Source organism: Vulpes vulpes, chromosome 9 (assembly GCF_048418805.1).
Source record: "Vulpes vulpes isolate BD-2025 chromosome 9, VulVul3, whole genome shotgun sequence".
NCBI classification, from domain to species: Eukaryota; Metazoa; Chordata; class Mammalia; order Carnivora; family Canidae; genus Vulpes; species Vulpes vulpes.
Window position 1 is genome coordinate 16,698,123 of NC_132788.1, and position 22,536 is coordinate 16,720,658.

A 22,536-nucleotide genomic window follows, 5' to 3' on the forward strand; every position below is an offset into this window, starting at 1 on the left:
ACAAACAAATAAATAAATAAATAAATAAATAAATAAATAAATCTTTTTAAAAAAAACATTTTTTTCATTATGAGCCAACTTTTCCTACTGGAGTGACCCACAGAACAGAGTCGAGACCCTAAAAACAAAGCATTTAACGCTTAGGCTTACTCCTAACTTCCGGGCCCCCATTTCAAGCACCCTTTGAGGATGAATCCTCTATAGAACGAAGCTGCTAGAAAGGGAGCGGGCCTTTTCACAGACGAGCCAATGAGGTGGCTGCATCCCGTGAGTGGCATTTTGTCTGGCCAATGGGGTCAGTCCTCAAGGCCTCGCGAGAGGACCGGAAATTGATCTGGAGCATGTGGGCCTCTTGGCCTGCCGGATGCTGTTGAGCGCCGTGTTCTCCCGGGGCGCCGCGGAGCCGGGCGACGACTGGAGCCCGCCGTGTGGACCGGGCGGAGGTTTGGAAGGCCAGGGAGGCCCAGGTAGCCCAGTTGCAGGCCGAGTGGCGAGCGGGTCACCTTACGGCCCGGTGCGGCCCGTCTTTCCCCATCCCCCTCCTCCTCACCCCTCACCTCAGGCGCGAGGGTCTGTGGACCCGGGGTGGGGCCGGGGCGGGGGCGGGAAGTCGTTATTTGAGGCCTGGTGTGTGGAGGAGCAGCGCAGGACCTGGAGAGAAGGTGGGACGGTGGCGGCCCAGGGAGAGAGGCCCCTCCTGCTGGCTCTGAGTGAACGGGAGAGTGGTTTGGACGGGCACGGTGGGTGGGTGAGAGCCGCTGCAGGGCTGTTGGTTTGGGGGCTCGCCTTCGGGGTGGCGGGAGTGGGGGTGGGGGTGGGGCGGGCGTCGGATGTGCCTTGAGGGGCCTCCCTTTTGGTCAGGCCCGCGGGGCCCACGGCCCTCCTCCGTGGCACCTTCCAGGCAGCCAGCTTTAGGCTAACTAATCCAGAGGAGGAGGTCCACGTTAAGGGAGGGCCTTCTGGAGGAGGGGCCTGAATCCACAGAAGGGATGAGGGAGGAGTGGACAAAGGGGCCCCATGGCGGAGCTCCTCTAACTGGCAGGGGGTTACGGCGCCTCTCAGCATGCCCCAGGGCGACCTCGGATTCCTCGGGTGGTGCTGCGAAGAAGTGAGAGCAGAAAGGTCAGGCTAACCCAAAAGGAGTTGAAACAAACTCCAGGAGAGAACTACTGTAGCCTTCAGGGTAGGGAGGCATAGCCTACCATTTTTGTATGAAAGAGGATAGTCTAGTTCAACATTTAAATTTTATTTATTAAAAAAAAGAACAAATAAATTTTATTTATATCAAATATATTATAAATAATATCTAATAATTATTTAAATTTTAATTAAATATCATTTAATAATCATTTAGTTAAAATTTAAAATAAATAATATTCACTTAGCAAATATTTATTTATATTTATAATATTTGTAATAGTACATATTATAACGTATATATGTTTATTTAATAAATCATTAAATATTGCTTGCTGTTGAAAAGTGTTTAGGATGTTCTAGGCTAAATAGAGCTTTTGAAGTGAATACGATGTAGGAAGCTGGTTGTATTACTGGTCTGACATAAGGGAACTATATTTTTAATGCTTTGTGGGTCTGTCTTGAAGGAAAAGGAAAACAATTTTTAATCTTTATGAAATACTGGCAGGTAATTCATCAGAACAGGATCGACACCCATATCCTCTGCGGCCTTTCAATGGATCCCGTCCGACCACCCTTCAGGGGCTCTTCTGTGCACCCATCTCAGTGTGTACGGATGCCAGGCCCTCGGCCACAAGCTCCTAAACCTTTGGACTCAGCTCTGGGCAGGGCAGGACCTGCAGGGAGAGGCCATGTGTTTGGAAAGCCAGGGGAACCAAGCAAGCAGAGTGGGCCAGCACAAAGGGTAAGATCATGTCTGGATGCACAGTAGCAACATATAGCTTATCATCAGAGGAAATAAAAGATTTCAAATAACTATGAAGCCCCATATGGGAAAAAGAAAGATTTGGGTTTTTTTGGTTGGTTGGATTTTGTTTTTGTTTTTCTTGGTAATTGCATTTTGGACATATATTTCAAATACTGGAGTTGTAAATTTAGAAAAAGTACCTCATAAAAAATGCTAGATAGGCTTGGGTATCCTCAGTCTTCTAGTTTCCATAGATATAAATATACATGTATACATAAATGATAGGTTTGAAGATACAGCTTTGTGTTCTAAGTGTTTAGATTTTTTTTTTTTTTTTTTTTTAATTTATGGTAGTCACAGAGAGAGAGAGAGAGAGAGAGGCAGAGACACAGGCAGAAGGAGAAGCAGGCTCCATGCACCGGGAGCCCGACGTGGGATTCGATCCCGGGTCTCCAGGATCGCGCCCTGGGCCAAAGGCAGGCGCCAAACCGCTGCGCCACCCAGGGATCCCAGTGTTTAGATTTTCACACTGGGTTTGGCTCTATGGTATTAGCAGCTTGTTAAGAAGTTTCCTTTTAGAGGGCTCTTTGCTCAAATCTTAAAAATACTTTCAGCTATTGCTTCTAATGTGTGTACATTTGCATGTATGTACATTGTTAATCTCATAATTATATAGTAATTTTAAGAATGGTAATTGTCTGTAATTAAGAAATGTCAAAGAATAAAAGTTAGCAAATAGAGGAAGAACCTGATAATGCAGTTATGACCATTTGAAGTGGAGTAGATAGGGGATCCCTGGGTGGCACAGTGGTTTAGCGCCTGCCTTTGGCCCAGGGCGCGGTCCTGGAGACCCGGGATCGAATCCCATGTCGGGCTCCCAGTGCATGGAGCCTGCTTCTCCCTCTGCCTGTGTCTCTGCCTCTCTCTCTCTCTCTCTCTCATAAATAAATAAAAATTTAAAAAAAAAGAACTTTTGAAGTGGAGTAGACAGTGTCAAATGTAATGTTGTGTAGGCAGAAAGAAAAAGGACATTATGTTATGCTTGGATGGCTTGTATAAGTCTGTATGTGGCAGCTCTAATTGGCATAACACCAGTAAACTTTCAAGACTTCCACAGGAAGATAGTTGCAAGTTTTGTTGGAGGTTGTTTTAAAAAACCCAAATCTCAGATACTTTTAAATGGTCCAATTTTCTGAAAATTTATTAACTAGTATATGTGTTCCCTCTTACCTTCGGTATATAGGAAACAAATAAGAAAAGTTGTACTTTGTTACTCTGTACACCAAGCAGGGACTATACCTGTATGTATGCTTAAAAACCTAATATGACATAGTTATAAGTCTTAAAAGTATTTATTAAAACTACTTTTTTTTTTTTTTTTAAGATTTTATTCACAAGAGATAGAGAGGCAGAGACACAGGCAGAGGGAGGAGAAGCAGGCTCCATGCAGGAAGCCTGATTCAGGACTCGATCCCGGGACTCTAGGATAACACCCTGAGCCAAAGGCAGACGCTCAACCACTGAACCACCCAGGCATCCCTATTAAAGCTACTTAAAGGGGCATCTGGGTGGCTCAGTTTGTTAAGCATCCGACTCTTGATTTCAGCTCAGGTCATCTCAGGGTTGTGAGTTAGAGCCCCATATTGGGCTCTGTGCTGGGCGTGGAGTCTGAGGTTCTCTCTCTCCCTCTCCCTCTGGGCACCCCCGTAATCTAATTAAATAATTTTTATGAGGTATTTTTATCCTTTATTCTTATAATGTGTATAGAATTCAAAGATGATTTTAATTACCAATACTTTAAGAAAACCATCAGTGGGGAATCCTTGGGTGGCTCAACGGTTTAGAGCCTGCCTTTGGCCCAGGGCATGATCCTGGAGTCCCGGGATTGAGTCCCACGTCAGACTCCCTGCATAGAGCCTGCTTCTCCTACTGCCTGTGTCTCTAGAGGCCTCTCTCTCTGTGTGTATCTCTTGTGAATAAATAAATAAATAAAATCTTTAAAAAAAAAAAAAACCTTCAGTGTTTCTGGGTGTCTTGTTATAAGCATCTTTATTATGTCTTCTTAAACACTTCACTATATGTGTTACAGAATGTGTGTCACTTCCAGTCATTGAAATAACACTTATTTCATTTTAGAAATGAAATATATTCTACATCTTAGAATAACTGTCAAAATATATTTTCAGATAACTCTACCCTTTGACTTTCATAGGAATCTGTAGGTTTCGTGTCTATGTTCCGAGGACTGGGCCTTGAAACAGTGTCCCGGGCCCCTCTGAAACGGGAAATGCCTCCATCAGGTATGTGGAAAACTAACTCAAAAAAAGTGTAGTATGTATGTGTGATTGCTTTGTTCTTAAATTTATAGTTTATCTTCAGAAAAATAAGTGTACTATACAACATCTTCAACTCACAGTTATAGTTGGGTTTTGGCCCTTCCATTCAGGTAGAGGCATTTTAGGTCGAGGCTTGTCTGCCAGTATGGTACGCAAGGACAAAGAAGAACCCCATTCCACTTTTGCGGATCCTTCCGTGTTGGCAGCTGGGGATAGCAAGATGGCAGAGGCCTGTGTTGGTTGGAATAGGTGGGTAAAGTTGCCTTCTAGGGTAAGTGTCAAATTCAGATGAAATGTCTTTATAAGCCCAAAGAGAAACTCTGAAAAGGATCATAATATAAACACTGCATGGTTTTATACTAAAGAGTGGGTATTTTCCCCAGAATAATCAGCAGCCACTGATCCAGTCATTGGAAATGGGTAAAAAGTAGTTCTCCACTGGGCAGTTTACAACTCCCATTTGCCCTGATAAGTTAACCTGATTCTGGTGGTTCACAACCTGGCTGACATACTCTTCCACCTCAATTCTGCTGAGGAAATTGGCCCTGAAAGTCAGTATTAGTAACAATTAGCAAATGAGTCATGTAGGCATATTTGGATCTGAAAAGAATCCCAAGGTTTGGATCCCTTTTGCTGACTCCTTCAGGAAAAGAATGTAGACTTGGAGAAATCATTTAGATGGGGTATAGATAGAAGTATGGTTGAGAAAGGCCCGATTTGCTTCTCTTTTCAACATTTCAGAATGCTTGGAAGAGGGAATTCGAATACATCTTTATTATCTTTGGGAAGAGCAGCTGGTGGTTTAGGCAGAGGAGTACATAAGGCTCCTGGTGCTATCAGCCTGACTTGTCGAGATCCTTCCCAGCTATCATCACCACCACCTCTGCCGCCATCCTCACCGCACTCTCTGCTTGGGGCTGTGGAACATAAGGAACATAAGGAAAAGTAAGTCTCTACTTGGTAATGATGTGGGAGGAGACCTTCTCATAAAATCATAAGCACTGTTTCTGTTGCATCTAAACTCCTTTGTGGGCGGTGGGTACTGCAGGCTTGTTTATTTTATTTTGTTATGTCGTTTGGTTTTTGCCAGGGGGGAAAATGACAAGGGGGTGGGACAATGCCTGATGAAGTGAAATGGGGTTGATGGGTTAAATAATACGTACCAGGGAATGAACTCAAATGATTTTTCATTTCCTTCTCAATTCAGACATAGCCAGTTCTTTGACTCATCGAAGATTAGGAAATAATCTAGGAAAGATATTGCAGCAGTTCATCTTTCTTATTGGAACTAGTTTTTGTGTTTTAGTTAGCTGGCCTCAATTATTCCATTGATATTACCAGGGCAAAAAGGGTGATTTTGCTTCTCTAATTAGAGATTGCTAAGATTTTAGCTTCTAGCCTTCAAAGCTTGCTTTTGCGTAACTTGTGTAAGCTAAGTGTAAAATATTACTTCCCCCAGTGTTTTTTTCTTTCTTATTATTTTGTGGCATGAGTTGCTTGCATTTGTTTTTGTTATTATATGCCTACTTTTATTTTCCAGAGAGGTTTTTGTGAAGCAGGGCTCAAAAGGAACACCTCAATCTTTAGGATTGAACCTTATCAAAATACAGTGTCATAATGAAGCAGTTTATCAATATCATGTGACCTTCAGGTATTCACAACTTTTTTTTCCTCTGTATTTACTTCTTAGAGAACAGTAATGAAATCGTTTCCCTGGAATAACTGAGTATTTTTCTGTGTGATTCCTAATGAACATCCCCCCACGATAATGTGCAAACTCAGATCCTTGTGATAATTTTAAGGTTAACATTATTTGCAGGGGCAGCCCAGGTGGCTCAGTGGTTTAGTGCCGCCTCCAGCCCAGGGCCTGATCCTGGAGACCCAGGATTGAGTCCCATGTCAGGCTCCCTGCATGGAACCTGCTTATTTCTCTGCCTGTGACTCTGCTCCTCTCCCTCTCTCTCTCTCTCTCTCTCTCATGAATAAGTAAATAAAATTAAAAACAAACATTACTTGTTAACATTAACATTCTTTCACTATTTCAGATTTTAACTTATTAGGTGCCATTTTAAGCACTTGCAAGGTGGATTTACTGTGAAATTGATGAAGCTTGAAGTCCGGGCCTTTTACTTGCACAGACCCCTTCCATAATCTTTTTTTTTTTTTTTTTTTAAGACTTTTTATTTATTCAGGAGAGACAGAGACAAAGCAGAGGGAGAAGCAGGCTCCATGCAGGGAGCATGATGTGGGATTTGATCCCTGGATTCTGGGATCACATCCTGAGCCAAAGGCAGATGCTCAACCACTGAGCCACCCAGGTGTCCCGCTTCATAGTCTTTTAACTTACTTTGTAATTTTGCATTTCTCTTCTTAAAGAGAGACTCCTCCCCACTGCTGGTATAAGACCCACATCCCACAAAACCTGGATCCCTCTTGCCTAAGTCTCATACTATGAATAATTTTATATCAATAACTTCAGGGTTTCTCATACTTCTTAAAAATTAAGAATTCATGTTTGTATTCTTTTCAAATCTCAGGAAGGGAATGCTTGGGTGGCACAGATGGTGAAGTGTCCAATTCTTGATCTCAGCTCAGGTCTTGATTTCAGGGTTGTGAGTTCAAGCCCTGTGTTGGGCTCTACACTGGGTGTGGAGCCTGCTTAAAATCTCAGGAGAGTCATTAGCTAGAGGTTATTAGCTGGAATTGCGAAAACGAATATGTGTTTTGGAGTGTCTGTGAAGAGAAAATAGGAAGATGGAAGGCTGAATTTTTGGGACACAGCTGCTAATTGGTATAAGAGAAATAAATGGAGTGAAAGAAAGGAACAGTTAAGGGGGAAATACCCTGAAGACAGGTTATAAAGACCAAAGGAAGGGCTCCTTTGAATGAGGAGGTAGTTGACTTCAGCCACAGGAAAAAAAGTTACTGAATTTACTTTGAAGAGCACTCTTGATTTTCTAGTAGCTTTATTGGAGTTATGGAGAAAAAACTAGACTAAAGGAACCAAGGCGAGCACAGGCCATGGGAAATAGCCAGTGAATTGGCTACTTATTTATAACTAGATTTTTTTAAAGGTTTTATTTATTTATTCATAGAGACACACAGAGAGAGGCAGAGACACAGGCAGAGGGAGAAGCAGGCACCATGCAGAGAGCCTGATGTGGGACATGATCCAGGGTCTCCAGGATCATGCCCTGAGCTGCAGGCGGCGCTAAACCGCTGCACCACTGGGGTTGCCCTTGGCTACTTATTTAAAAAGTGGGGGGGCCTCCTGGGTGGCTCAGCAGTTTAGCGCTGCCTTCAGCCCAGAGTGTGATCCCTGGAGACCTGGGATTGAGTCCCACGTCAGGCTCCCTGCATGGAGCCTGCTTCTCCCTCTGCCTGTGTCTCTGCCGCTCTCTCTGTGTGTCTCTCATGAATAAATAAATAAAATTTAAAGAAAAGGCTTATGGGTAAGAGGATGAGAAATGAAATGATAATTAAATAGAGTAGTAGGATTGCTGTAAAACTGAGCACATGTGGCAGGTGAAGAGAAGCTAAAAGAGGGTGAAATTGTACCCTAAGAAGGGAGGGTAGTGGGAATGGGCCTGCTCTGGAACTGGAAGAGAAATGGATGAACATAATGAGAGGGAAGAACTCTTTCTCTGGAAATGGATTGACAAATGTTAATGAAGCAGAAAGGAATGTGAGTCCTCAGAAGTCTCTGCATTGACTGGACAGTGGAGAAGACCTGGATTCTATAAATTTCAAGATGGTAGATACAGACCTTTGAAGCCACAGTATAAAGAGCTTGCCAGGCCATTGAGAGGGTACTGAGATGTATTACAGTGAACTGGTCATCTTGTGGCTTCCTTTATTAAGTGAAGAAAGTCCAGAAAAACAATTTTAAATACTATGTTTAGGGCATAGTGTCATTCATGTAGATGAATTTTTTGGAGAAGCATTTTGTTTTTTGTTTTTGAATTTTTATTCATGAGAGACACAGAGAAAGAGGCAGAAACATAGGCAGAGGGAGAAGCAGGCTCCCCGTGAGGACCCCAAAGCAAGACTCAATCCCAGAACCCCAGGATCATGACCTGAGCAAAAGGCAAATAGATGCTCAACCACTCAGCCACCCAGGTGCCCCTGCAGAAGCATTTTGAAATGTGATATTAATATATGAATGTTTAGTTTTGGGGACAGCTATATTGGATTACCACTTGATTTTTTCATCTTTCGTCATGTGCTTCAACATACCCTATATTAACCTTAGATTTGTTTAAGCTTTCCAGTTGTACACCAACATTGTGTATTATTGATATGAAACGGGACGGTCATTGTACTAAGTAGCTACTGGAGCTTTTCAAAGGTGTAATATTTGAGACAGTGAATCAATAAAAAGTAGAAATTGTATTGCCACAGGTGAAAAAAGGTTGGAGTAAAATCCTTTTTTAAAAAAATTATTTTTAATGTGTGTATTTTTGCAGACTCTAGAGCAATGATTGACAAACTACGGCTGTCCTGGAGGGCAGATCTGGCCCACTGCCTGTTTTATAATAAAGTTTTACTGGAATATAACCAGGCTCATTGGTTTACATATTGTCCATGCTGCTTTAGTGTGTGTTGGCCAAGTTGAGTAGTTGTAGCAGAGACTATATGGTCTGTAAAGCCTAAAAAAATTACTGTCCTTTACTGAAAAGATGTTCTGACCTCTTGTCTAAAATCTGGACATGTTAAAGCAATTGTCTTTGGGTGGTGAAATTATGAGTTTTTTTTCTGTGGGCAGGTATTCTTGGGTTGAAATTCCTCTTATAGTCAGGTATATTTGAATTTTTAATATGACCACTAGATGGAGCAGTAGTTACAAGTGACTCTAACAAACCTGTTACACAGGGATAGTAAAGACTGCCATTTGAACAAATTGAAGTAAAATCCTCTTTATTGTTTTCTAGCCCCAATGTGGAGTGCAAAAGCATGAGGTTTGGCATGTTGAAGGACCATCAAGCTGTCACCGGAAACGTTACTGCTTTTGATGGATCCATTCTCTATCTGCCTATTAAACTTCAACAAGTGAGACCAAATAGGAAATATATTTTGGAATGAAACCTAAGAGTGTTTTGAGTGGTAGGAAATCATAGACCTCCTGATGTTTGAGTTGTACTTTCCTATTCTTAGAGGAAAGACAGGATTTTCAATAACAAATGTCAAATTAAGAAACTTTTTCATTTGAATTCTTTAAGAAGTTGCTTCTCAGAGAGGAAGAGTGGTTGGAAGCCTTTGACCTCAGTGACAGAGAATGGTTTTAGGTTTCAGCATGCAAAGAGATCTGTTGCTAGTTAGTCCTCTTATCAAATCCTTTCTTAAATCCTAGTTGTCATGCTATGATTTTGCCTAGTGTGGGCAGCAAAGTCAGGGGAAAGTAGAAAATATATTTAAGATATTTTAGTGTTTTCTAGAACACAGTTGGATTAGATGAGGGCTTGACAGTTTTGTCTTTTTTTTTTTTTTTTTACTTGAATATATTTATTTGTTAGGTTCTTGAGCTAAAAAGTCAAAGGAAAACTGATGGTGCAGATATCAACATTAAGATTCAATTGACAAAGACCCTGGAGCCCTGTTCTGACTTGTGCATTCCTTTCTACAATGTTGTTTTCCGTCGGTGAGAAAACAGCTTATTTTCTTTAATCTCAGTCTTAAATATGTAACTATGTTCTTCAAGAAGCTTGGATGGTATTATACAACACATATATAAAGATGAGTTTGGAAACATTTAATAAATAAATGGATGGTATTGAGGCTAACTTACTAAAAAATTATGTCAGGTGATTCTCCAGATTTAGGTATAATGAAGGGTGGCTGGATGGGTTCCTTTGAATCATTCAGGAACTTTAAAAGCAGAGGTTATATTGCATGATTTAATGGTGTTACTGATGGGGCTACTCAAAGTGGCAGCCTGCAAAAATTTTGCTGGAAGAATTTTTTTTCCAGATCCCTTGATTTTTTTTTTTTTGGATTCAGATAGCTCATATATATTTTTTTTTACTTTTTATAAGACTCAAATTTTCATAAAATTTACTCCTATATCACCTCTTTTTAAATGAAACACAGAACCTAATTTCTGCCTAGTAAGCTGAACTGCCAGGAATAAACATACAACTTCCTATGCCAGACTGATCTTTACAAACAGGAATCGACTTCTTTGCATTCTTTTTAGTTAATGGTGAAAAATAATGTAAATTGAACCTGGGAAATAAGTTTTTGGTTACCTTTGTAAATAAGACCAGTTGTCAGTTGTATATACCTCAAGATAAATGCTTTGATGATTATTTATTTATTTGCAATGGTGTTCTCAGCATAAAAGCTATGTTGTGCAAAAGACACCAAAGATTTTGGGACGTTAGGCTTCAAAAGGAAGATATAGCTAAGAGTAATAGAGCTTGAATTTTTTTTGTTTTTCTTTAGAAGACCCATTTTTGCTCTTTATTTCAGGGTAATGAAACTTTTAGATATGAAGCTTGTGGGGAGAAACTTTTATGACCCTACAAGTGCTATGGTACTGCAGCAACACAGGTCAGTGGTGGTCTCTTCCTTTCAAATGTTCTGGAAAGAAATTTTTCATTGTGATTATCATATGTAGTACAGAAATCTCAACAGTATTTTATGATTGTGAATACACTTTATCAGTTAAATCTGTTCCATAGTTACTGTTTTAGTAGGTTCACAATGATGTTGATTTATTTTGTTTCATGGTGCTTTCTCACTGTTACTATGGAGGGGGGCCGTATTTGCTCTATTGTTTCAAATAGGGGCATGGAAGTATCTGTGGTCCTTTTAGAACCCTAAGGTAAAGCTCACCTGTCTCTTCAGGTTGCAGATCTGGCCAGGCTATGCAGCTAGCATCCGAAGGACAGATGGAGGTCTTTTTCTCCTAGCTGATGTCTCCCATAAGGTCATTCGGAATGATTCGGTTCTAGATGTCATGTGAGTCAATTGTGGGATCTATTTTTAACAAGCTAGCAATTTTCTGAAAAGTTCAGTAATAGCTGAATACAGATTGACCATTGTTCTGTTTAGGTTTTAAATTGTAGAACAGATTAAGAATACTGAATGTATATAAGTCTTGCTTGGGATAGCATATGAATAGAGACCTACTGTACTTTGAGGAGGAATTGGGGTTTGTTTGTTTTTTTATTGACAGAGATTTTATTTCTTTATTTGACAGCACAGGCAGGGGGAACAACAGAGGGAGAGGGAGAAGCAGGCTCCCCACTAAGCAGGAAGCCTGATGCCATGCAGGCTGTATCCCAGGATCCTGGGATCATAACCTGAGCCAAAGGCAGATGCTTAACTGACTGACCCACCCAGGCGCCCCAGGAATTGTAGTTTTTTTTTTTTTTTTAAAAAAGATTTATTTAGAGTATGTGTGTGTGTGCACATGCATGTGTGCACTTATGAGCAGGAGGGGCAGAGGAAGAGGGAGAGAGAAATCCTCAAAGAGGCTCCACCCTACGTGAGGAGCCCAATTCAGGGCTCAATCTCATGTCCTTGAGATCACCATCTGAGCAGAAACCAAGAGCCACCCAAATGCCTCTATAGTAACACATTTAAACAAAAACTCAGGGTGTGTGTGTATCCAAGCTTTTTTAGAGAGTTAATACAATTCCTCCTCAGGGCTCCTGGGTGGCGCAATTGGTTAAGCATCTGACTCTTGATTTGGCTCAGGTTGTGATCTCAGGGTCATGGACTGGAGTCCCTTGTTGGGTTTTGTGCTCAGGGCAGAGTCTGAGGATTTCTTTCTCTACCTCTACCTCTCCCGCTGCCCCTCCTCCACTTCAAGTACTTGCACACACACGCTTTCTTTCTCTGTCAATGGAATAAATAAATCTAAAAAGAAGTGAATGTGTTACTGTAGTAAATTATTTACTGTAGTAAATATAGATGTGATTAATTTGTAATGGCGTCATGAAATCCCATTTTATTTTATTTATTTTTTGAAATCCCATTTTATAGATAAATCTGTGTCCATCACTGATTCTTTTTTAAAGGCTATGTGCTTAGAAGTGGAATTACTTAATAAAAAGGCTAAACATTTTAAAGACTTCAAAAAATATTTGCTATAATATATATTGACAAATTATCTTCTAGAACACTCAGTTCATTTTTCTACCAGCTGCATACAACTACTAGGTGTTATCAGGCTTATAAATCTTTGCTTACCTGATAAATTGATTCTTTCAACATGCATTTATTGAGCTTCCATTGTATACCAGAGTCTTGGGACATATAAGTTAACATAACAAAGATCCCTCTTCTCAAGAGTTTGTACTAAAGTTGGGTACATAAACAATAAATAATAAACATGATAAGTGAATCGTATAGCACACTACAAGTGTTGAGAACTTTGGAAGGAAGAAAAAGTAGAACATAGACTAGGAGAGATCAGGAGTACCAGAGGTGGGGTAGGGGAAGGTGGAGAGCTGTAATTTTAAATAGAGTGGTCAAGTTAATTCAAGCCCAACACTCTCAGGAGATGAGTGAGTTAGCCAGGTGAATATATGGGTGAAGGGACTTGTTGACAGAGGGACTGCCTGGGTAAAAGCCTTTAAAAAATAGAAATATACCTGGCTCATTCAAGGAGTGTTAGGGAAGCCAGGGTGGCTAGAGCAGAGCAGAGCAAGGCAAGAGCAAGTGGAAGTATGGAGAAGATGGAGGAGATGATAGTATAGAGCTTTGTAAGGCTATTGTAAGGAGATTTTAGCTTTTAAAGTGAAGTGTAGGACTTAGAGCTGAGGAGGGAGATGACGTGGCTTGAGTTGTAAAAGGATCCCTCCCTTTGCCGTGTGGAGGAGAAACTTGGGAAGGTGGGAATAGAAATGGGGAGACCAACCAGGAATCCAGTGGAGGCATGAAGATGGCAGTAGTGGAGGTGAAGAGAAGTGGTTGGCTCCTGGAAATATTTTGAAAGTAGTGCTTAATAAGTTTCCTGACTGGATGTGGGGTATGAGATAGAGAGGTTGAAGATGGCACACTTTTTTGGGTGAATTTGTAATTATTTATTCTATCTTTCCTAGACTATCTCTCCTTGATGGTGGGGCCATGTCTCTCTTTCTCACAGTACATCCAGCTCTAGTTGATTCCTAGCATGTAGTAAGTGTTAAGAATATTTGTTAAATAAGAGTAGATGTCTTCAAGTACACTGTTTCTTTATAGTCTCTGCTTTGCTTTTCTTCTTAGATCTAACTTATGTTTTATTTTTTCCAGTGTTTTAAACCTTCTGGATTTTATTTTGATGTGATATTAGGATCATATTGATTGCTTTGGAACTATCACACAACTTAGTGAAAAACTTTTGTTTTTTTAGATTTAAATCCCTCTCTTTATCGTGTGTTAAAATACTTGGATTTATTTCTGAATACTTCATTTTGATCTAGTGGTTAAAATCAATGTGACACTGTTTCAGTTACTGTAAATTTATTAGCTTTTAATATTTGTCAAGGAATTCTGTTTTCAGAATTTTTTAAAAAATATTTTATTTATTTATTCATGAGAGACACAGAGAGAGGCAGAGACACAGGCAGAGGGAGAAGCAGGCTCCATGCAGGGAGCCCAACATGGGACTTGATCCTGGGACTCCAGGATCAGGCCCTGGACCGAAGGTGGTACTAAACCGCTGAGCCACCCAGGCTGCCCCATGTTTTCAGAATTTTTGTAGCAAATTTCACCAGTTTACTCTTGCATGTGATCCTTTGAATAATTTAATGAGAATAAGAAAAAAAAATTGACATTTTGATTGGCATTGACTGAGCAGAACATTCAGTGATTCTTCCTATTCACAAAAATGGCATATTTTTCCATTTATTGAAATTTATTTTTATTGAAGTTTTACTTTAATAAAAGTTATAGTTATATTTTAACTACACAAAAGCTATTTATAGATGAGTTATGTAGTAGTTTGTTTTTTGCACAATAGCTTATGTTGTATATAAAATTATCTTTTTATTTCCTAAGTACATAATTTTATGTGTCCTTACCACTAATTCACTTTTTATAGATTTCAGAGTATAGTTTTGCACTTATCCTAAGTATTTTATTCTTTTTGATGCCTTGTAAACGGATTTCTTTAAAAGTTTCATTTTTTTTGTTACAAGTGTATAGAAAAACAACTGATTTTTTTTTTATATCATTCTTGTATCGCACAACCCCTGTGAACTCATTTATTAGTTATAACATTTTATTCATAGATTCTTTGGGATTTTCAATATAGGAGATCATGTCATCTGCAAATAAAGATACGTAATTTTATTTCTTCCTTTCCAATCTGGATCTCTATTTATTTTTCTTGCTGAATTACTCTGCTAGGACCTCTAATACAATGTTGAATAGAAATGGTGTGGAAAAAGAAAAAAGCCCTGACCCCGCCCCTCCTCAATGTAAGTAGCCTTGGATATATTCCCTTTGATAATAAAGACAATTCAACTAGCCCCAAAAAAAAAAAAAAAAAGAGTGGACATCCATTTCCTTTTCCTGATCTTAGGGAGAAAATATCCATCTGTCTTTCATCAAGTATGTTAGGTGTGAATTTTTTGTTGTAGATGCCCTTTTTCATATTGAGGAAGTTACATTTTATTCCTGGTTTATTGAGTGTTCTTAGCATGAAAGGCAGTTGGGTTTTGATCATTTAAAAAAAGCCCCAAACATTCTGCTTTTAAAATGGATTTCTCAGTATTAAACCTTGCATTCGTGGGATAAATCCCACTTGTTCATGGTGTATAATTTTTTCTATATGTTGCTGGTTTTGGTTTGCTTGTATTTTATTGAGGATTTTTATCTATAATCCTAAGCAATATCTGTAGTTTTCTTGTGATACTTTTGCCTGGTGTTAATATCTGGGATATACAGGCCTTATAAAAAGAGTTCAGAAGTATTCCCTTCCCCTTCTGTTTTTTTTTTTTTTTTATTTATTTTTATTTATTTATGATAATCACACAGAGAGAGAGAGAGAGAGAGAGAGGCAGAGACACAGGCAGAGGGAGAAGCAGGCTCCATGCACCGAGAGCCCGACATGGGATTCAATCCCAGGTCTCCAGGAGCACGCCCTGGGCCGAAGGCAGGCGCCAAACTGCTGTGCCACACAGGGATCCCCCCTTCTGTTTTTTGAAAGTGTTTATTAAGGATTGGAATTCATTTTCCTTTTAATGCTTGGTAGAAATTCATCGGAGATACCATCTGAGTTTTGTTTTTTCTTTGTGTGCAGTTTTTAAATTGCTAATTTAATTTCTGTACTTGTTAGATATTTATTCAGATTTTCTGTTTATTTTTGGGTGAGTTTTGGTCATTTGTGTCTTTCTAGGAGTTTATCCGTTCCATTTAGGATGATCTGATTTGTTGGCATACAGCTGTTGAAAGTGTTCCCTTACAGTTCTTTTTATTTATGTGAAGCCAGTTGTAGTGTTCCCTCTTTTCATCACAGATTTTAGAAATCTGAGTCTCCTTTTTTCATAGGTGGTCTAGCTAAAGATTTGTCAGTGTTTTTGACCTTTTCAAAAAGCCAATGTATAGTTTTGTTGACTATATTTTTCTGTTCTCTCTTTCATTAATTCCCACTCTTATATTCATTATTTTCTTCCTTCTGCATATTTACGGATTAGTTTGCTCTTTTTTTTCCAGTGTCTTCAGGTGAAAGGTTATTTTTGGGGGGATATATATATATTTTTTTAATATAGGCTTTTACAGCTATAAATTTCCCTCTTAAGTAATGCTATAGCTGTATGACATATGTTTTGGTATGTTGTGTTTTCATTTATATCCAACTCCAAGTATTTTCTAATTTCCCTTGTCATTTATTTGACTCCTTGATTATTTAAGGGAATATGTTACTTTCCACGTGTATGTGAGTTTCCTGAGTTCTTCTGTTACTGATTTTTTTTTCTGTTACTGATTTTTAATTTCATTCTGTTGTGATCAAAGAATTTACTTTGTATTATTTCTGTCCTTTTATTTTCATTGAGGTTTGTTTTATGATCCAGCATATGATCTATACTGGAGAATATTTTTTGTGTACTTTGGACATTGTAATTTTAACTCAAAATACTTTTTTGCCCAAAATACTTTTTTGCCTTTTACTAAGGAAAGTGCCAGAATTAGGACTTATGGTAAACCTTTATATTGAAAGCAGAAATTCTCCCAGGGAGAGTTTGAGACCTTGACATAAGCAAACCTGTGACAAACAAGAAAGAAGCACTGACGTTGTCTAAGGATGTGTGTTTGTGAACCATATTTCAGGTTCCAAACACAGATAGGAAGGGCCATGAGATCAGCGACCCAACTATCGTTGACCCTGGAATTTGAACAAATAAACACAATGATTTTCTTTCACAAATTGCTAAGACAAGAAGTGCCTTCATAATGTTTGACCACTTTCTTTTTCACAAATTGGTTTCTGACCAAATGACCTCCAACTATAAAGTCTCAGGAGTGGATTGGCTTGGTTTGGAGACTTATCTGGCTTATGCCTCCATGCATTCCCTATAGAACACTCTCTTGTACACTTAATAGGGACAAGGAAATCCAGGGCAAAATAGAAACACGTGAAAGAAGACTTTATGCATATAGACAAATAACAGCAAAAGCAAAATAAGCAGATGGAGAGTAATCAAGTTAATGGCAAAAATAGTTTTCAAATGGTATTCTTGCAAAACAAAAAGCCCAAAGACATCATACAAAGACCCAGGTCTAACCTGAAAACTCATTAGAGAAGCAGCTAAAACCTAATGAAACTAGTCTGAGCTCAGCTGGTTATTGGGACTGTACTCACTGGCAGCAGATCTGAAGGACAAATGGAGTTAAGCACAAGGGGTCCAGGGAGTGCATCTGTAGAGTGTTGCAAAGGAAGAGCTTCCACAGTTACTGTGATGAGACCTTCAGAATTTTCAAAGGACAAGGAGACCTCTGTTCCATGTGAAATAAAGAGAAGGCTGATTTACTGTTTACTACAGTGAGTTGAGACTACTGATCTTATAGAGAGTACTGGAGAGGTATGGAGTTCAGGACAACAGTTTTCCAGAGGGGCAAGCAGTAGAAGCATGGTTGCTCAGGTCGTCTGTTGTTGGTTGAGTAGTACTCATCATCGGGATGCTTATTTGATTAAGTTGTTCCCGATTGGTCAATTTATGGAAACAAGGGGACAACTCTGGTTGGATAGCTAGCAAAAATAGGTTTGTGGAGGTGAGTTGAACAGAATTGTATTAAGCAAGTTTAAAACTGGATTTTTTGGGGGGTGCCTGAGTGGCTCAGTCAGTGAAGCAACTGCTTTCAACCCCAGTTGTGATCCTGGGGTCCTTGGATCAAGCCCCAAGTGGGGCTCCCTGTTCAGTGGGGGTCTGCTTCTCTCTCTCCCCTTGAGCCTCTCCACACTCATTTTCTCTCTCTGTGTCAAATAAAATATTAAAGAAAAACAAAAAAACCCCAAACCCTTGGATTTTATGGCTACTTGTTACCATGGCTACAATACAGTCTTCTCCAAAGTTTGTGATTTTTTCATTGCAAGGAAGACATGAATGTTTGTGCTTTCATCTGATTTTATTGTTTAATTTCTTACGTGTTAATATATTTTTTTAACAATTCTCTCAATGTTTATTTAAACTTAATATAAATGCTCCAAATAACTTAATCTGTATCCATCCATCCATCTACATATAGGTTGCTTCCCTGAGACTAGACTAATTCTAAAGTTGATATGAAAAAAATAACCAATCGGGACTCCTGGTGGCTCAGTGGTTGAGTGTCTGCCTTTGGCTCAGGGCATGATCCTGGAGTCCTGGGATTGAGTCCCACATCAGGCTTCCTGAATGGGCCTGCTTTTCCCTCTGCCTATGTCTCTGCCTCTCTCTCTGTATCTCTCATGAATAAATAAATAAAATATTTAAAGAAAAAAAAAAAGAGAAAAAAAAACAAGAATATTGAGGAAAAGTCTAGAAAAGAAAAAAAACTATACAAAGGGGGATTGACCCTATGATATTAAAACATATTAATAAAATCTCTTATTAAATGGTATATACGTATATTACATGTTACTATTGATTACTTTTTAAATGGTTACCAAAATTTTTACCTGTGTGTTTTTTTTTTTTAATCTGTGTTTTTAAACATGTATTTCTTCAAAGATGTATTGAGAGGGGGAGGGACAGAGAGAGAGAGGGAGAATCTTAAGGAGACTAGGCTGAGCATAGAGCCTGACCCAGGGCTTGATCCCATGACTCTGAGATCACAACCTGAGCTGAAACAAAGAGTTGGGTCACTTAACTGACTGCAATATCTGGGTGCCCTGGTTCCTTTTTTTTTTTTTTTTTTTTAAGATTTTATTTATTCGTGAGAGAGACAGAGAGAGGCAGAGACACAGGCAGAGGGAGAAGCAGGCTTCACGCAGAGAGCCCGACCTGTGACTCGATCCCGGGACTCCAGGATCAGGCCCTGGGCTGAGGGCAGCACTAAAACTGCTGAGCCACCCGGGCTGCCCAGGGTGCCCTGGTTCTTATCCATTTTTCCCCCACTAACTTGAAATGTCACTGGTAATTATTGGCACCATTATTGGCACTCAGTCCTAATTTGTATTTTACTCTCATCAGGGTCTTCTATTCCATTAATTTCTTTTTTCAGATTTAGTAAGGCACAATTGACATGAAAAATCTCATATTTTTAAAGCTTACAATTTGATGAGGTTTTTGTTTGGATTTTATTTATTTATCTGAAAGAGTGTAAGAACAACGGGCAGGGAGCAGGAGAAGCAGGCTCCCCACTGAGCAGGGAGCCTGATGTGGGGCTTGATCTTAGAACCCTAGGATCACGACCTGAGCTAAAGGCAGACGCTTAACCCACTGAACCACCCAGACACCCCCAATTTGATGAGTTTTAACTTATTTATATACCAACATAACATCACAATGAAGATAATGAGCGTATCCATTGCCCACTCAAAATTTACTTATGTCTCTTTCAGATCTCTTTCTACCTTTGTTCTCCTTTGTCCACAATAGGCAGCACACACTGGTCTGCTTTCTGTTACTAGAGATTAGCGTGCATCGTTTAGAATTTTCTATATTTAGAATCATATGATAGGGGATCCCTGGGTGGCTCAGCGGTTTAGCACCTGCCTTTTGGCCTAGGGCATGATCCTGGAGTCCTGGGATTGAGTCCCAGGTCGAGCACCCTGCATGGAGCCTGCTTCTCCCTCTGCCTGTGTGTCTGCCTCCCTCTCTTTGTGTGTGTCTCATGAATAAATAAAATCTTAAAAAAAAAAAAATCATACCGAAAACAAGCCAGACTGAAAAAAAAAGGGGGGGGGTAATCTATCATATGATTCTTTTTTTTTTTTTAATTTTATTTATTTATTCATGAGAGACACAGAGAGAGGCAGAGACAGAGGGAGAAGCAGGCTGCATGCAGGGAGCCCGATGTGGGACCCGATCCCGGGTCTCCAGGATCATGCCTTGGGCTGAAGGTGGCGCTAAACTGCTGAGCCACCCGGGCTGTCCTCAGTGTGATTTAAAAATTTTTTTTTTTATTTTAATCCCAGCATTTAGAAATCAAAGTGAAATAGATGTAGTTAAAAATCATTGATTTCTATCTACTTTCCAATGTTGAATGTTGGAATGACAGGATTCAGGTCTATATTGTTTATCTCCTGCGTTCCTCATCCCTTTTTAGCTTTTTCTTGATTGTGCCTTCTTCCTCCATGTCTTCTACATTTTCTGATGGAAAAAACAGGGATCAGGGGAAAGGAATTAGGTAAGAGAATATTAAAAACTAGCATTATGAGTTCTGAAAATAAATTACAAGTTAAAAAGTGTTTGGATATGGATTCTATAGTAGTGGTTTCTTTTGACTTCCACAACTACATATATAGTTAACCTACTTTTTTGGGGGGAGAGAGTGCACACACAAGTTGGAGGGTTGCAGAGGGAGACAGAGTCTTGAGCAGTCTCCATGCTCAGCGCCTGGCGTCAAGCTCGATTTCATGACCCTGAAATCATGAGCTAAGTTAAAATCAAGAATCAGAGGCTTACCTGACTAAGCTCTCCAGGTGCCCCTGTAGTGAATTTATCTTTATAGCCATTTCTCTTCTGTATTTAACCTGGCAGACAGAATAAGCGCGTGCGCGCTCTCTCTCTCTCTCTCTCTCTCTCACACACACACACACACACACACACACTGCATCTGGCATGTATCAGGTACTGATGATCATGATGGAGATGATATTTGCAAACATACAGTTCTGTTCTCTGTACGAGGGGTACAGTTCTCACTGTTTCGGGTCTATACAGTTGCGTTCTCTCAACACTGTGAGTTAGGTGCTTTCACTGACCCCACTTTCACATGAGGAAACCAAGGCACAAAGAGCAGTAGCTCTCTCAGAGTTTCACAGGCTAGTAAGTGGAAGACACAAGATTTGAACTCAGGCATTGGCTCCAGGGTCTGTCGTCAGGGTTGAACTGCTTAAAGTCTCTGATGGTTTTTCATCACTTACTTAATCTTTCTTAGGGCGAGTTCTGTAGGATACTATAATTGCCCAGAAGGACCATAAATGTTTGTTCAGTGAGGTTAGAAGTAAAGGGTGGGAGGAATCTGTGGTTAAATACATCGGAGGTAAATATGTTTCTTTAGCAGCCTGAGGTGCATATGTACATTGTGAGTCTCTAGACAGGCTTTATAATATGCAGAGTGGACTCCACTTTTTTGATTGTGGAACCTTTTTCACACCTCCTCACAACCTATCAAGGGACCAGTGTTTTTGAAGAATATACCCTGGGTGACCCTGACCCACAGAAGAAAGTCCAAACTCTGTTCCTTGACTTAGGAGGACGTTCAGATTTGGTCCCTGCCTGTCTTTGGCCTGTACTTACACCATCTTCTATCCCTCTTCAATGTCCTTGCCCTCCCCATCCCCAGATTGCTGCTCATCTCCTGCATATTGCTGCCTCTGCCTGGAGTGTCACTCATTCCTCTGCCCCAGTGTTTCTGCTTGGCAGACTGCTCCTTCAAGCATCAGCTTCTTCTGTCAATGTTCCTTGACTCCCTAGGCATATTCAGACATGGTTCCTGTGAATTTCCTGTGTCGGCTTATTCATGGCACTGTTTAGAGTTTATGGCAAGGGTACATTTAACTATAGTGAATCTGTTCGTATGCATCTTTAGCATCTTCACCAGGACTGTCTAATAATAGGGATTTGTAATAGGTATTTCCGTTAGCTAAAAAGGGCAAATATAGTTTAAAAAATGTTTTGTTGTCCTTCTGTAGACTATCCTAATGATGATGATACAAAATAATTATTTTGATAATTAAAATACTTTATTCAAAGGCAAACTGAATGTTATTAATTTGTAGTTGTTTTTAGTTTGACTTTTATCTCTTCACTATTTTGTTTTTAAAGATTTTATTTATTAGAGAGCACATGTGAGCGAGCACGAGCAGGGATGTGAGGAGAGAGATGGAGAGGGAGAAGCAGACTCTCCACTCATCAGGAAGCCTGATGCAGGGCTCCTCCCAGGACCGTGAGATCCTCACTTGAGCCAAAGGCAGACACTTAACTGACCCAGGCACCCCTCTTTTCACTATTTTTTATTAATTTTGGATATTTTGGTAATGTCAAAAAGAGATGAGTCATGTCTCTCAAAAGAGACAACTGGAGCCTTTTGTTGCTATATGGCTGCGATCATACCCCTGAAGTACTTGTTTGCATCCTCCAGCCTTTTCATTGTGCTCTGTGAATACAAATATGATTCAAAAGTCTCTTGTTTCTTTCCAAAGGCATGCCATTTATCAGCAGAACAAAGAAAACTTCCAGGATGAGTGCACTAAGCTTTTGGTTGGCAATATTGTTATAACCAGATACAACAATCGTACCTATCGTATTGATGATGTGGACTGGAATAAGACACCAAAAGATAGCTTCACAATGTCTGATGGAAAGGAGATCACATTTTTGGAATACTACAGGTGGAAAGTAGAGACTGGGCTTGGGCCTTCGGGTGGGTGTGGGATGTAGTCTGCCATTCTCTAGCAGAATGTTGAGTTCCATTGTAGCCTACAGTGGGACACTTTTACGATAATAGATTGGTAATGCTGTCAAGATTGAATGAACTTGTTTGTGGGATTTGACTTAAAGTTTCATTTAGTAATTTTGGAAATTACTTTATAAATTAATACCAAGGTTTTGAATTATATTTCTTTTGTTGATTTAAGTAGAAGTCTGGTTGGAGAGATTAAGTTCAAATCCCTAATCACTTGACTATCATTTTGCCTTTTCAGTTGCCCAAGCCTTTCAACCTGATGCAGTTTTT

General features: G+C 39.8%; 1 protein-coding gene across 5 annotated transcripts in view; it reads left to right on the forward strand.

Annotated features, from left to right (window-relative positions):
* The first annotated feature begins 307 nt into the window (after positions 1 to 307).
* Positions 308 to 22,536, forward strand: part of PIWIL2 (piwi like RNA-mediated gene silencing 2) — a 78,536-nt gene continuing 56,307 nt past the window's right edge. For 2 of the 5 annotated variants that reach the window (XM_026007787.2, XM_072719456.1), the window contains exons 1-11: positions 308 to 467; positions 1,646 to 1,882; positions 4,098 to 4,185; positions 4,332 to 4,470; positions 4,963 to 5,166; positions 5,762 to 5,872; positions 9,153 to 9,270; positions 9,735 to 9,859; positions 10,690 to 10,770; positions 11,068 to 11,181; positions 22,004 to 22,192. In XM_026007787.2, coding sequence (XP_025863572.1) covers positions 1,694 to 1,882; positions 4,098 to 4,185; positions 4,332 to 4,470; positions 4,963 to 5,166; positions 5,762 to 5,872; positions 9,153 to 9,270; positions 9,735 to 9,859; positions 10,690 to 10,770; positions 11,068 to 11,181; positions 22,004 to 22,192 — 1,358 coding nt within the window. In that variant the 5' untranslated portion in view covers positions 308 to 467; positions 1,646 to 1,693. Of the gene's footprint in view, positions 663 to 1,645; positions 1,883 to 4,097; positions 4,186 to 4,331; positions 4,471 to 4,962; positions 5,167 to 5,761; positions 5,873 to 9,152; positions 9,271 to 9,734; positions 9,860 to 10,689; positions 10,771 to 11,067; positions 11,182 to 22,003; positions 22,193 to 22,536 lie in introns of all 5 variants that reach the window. The other 3 variants (XM_072719453.1, XM_072719454.1, XM_072719455.1) reach the window with 3 other exon arrangements.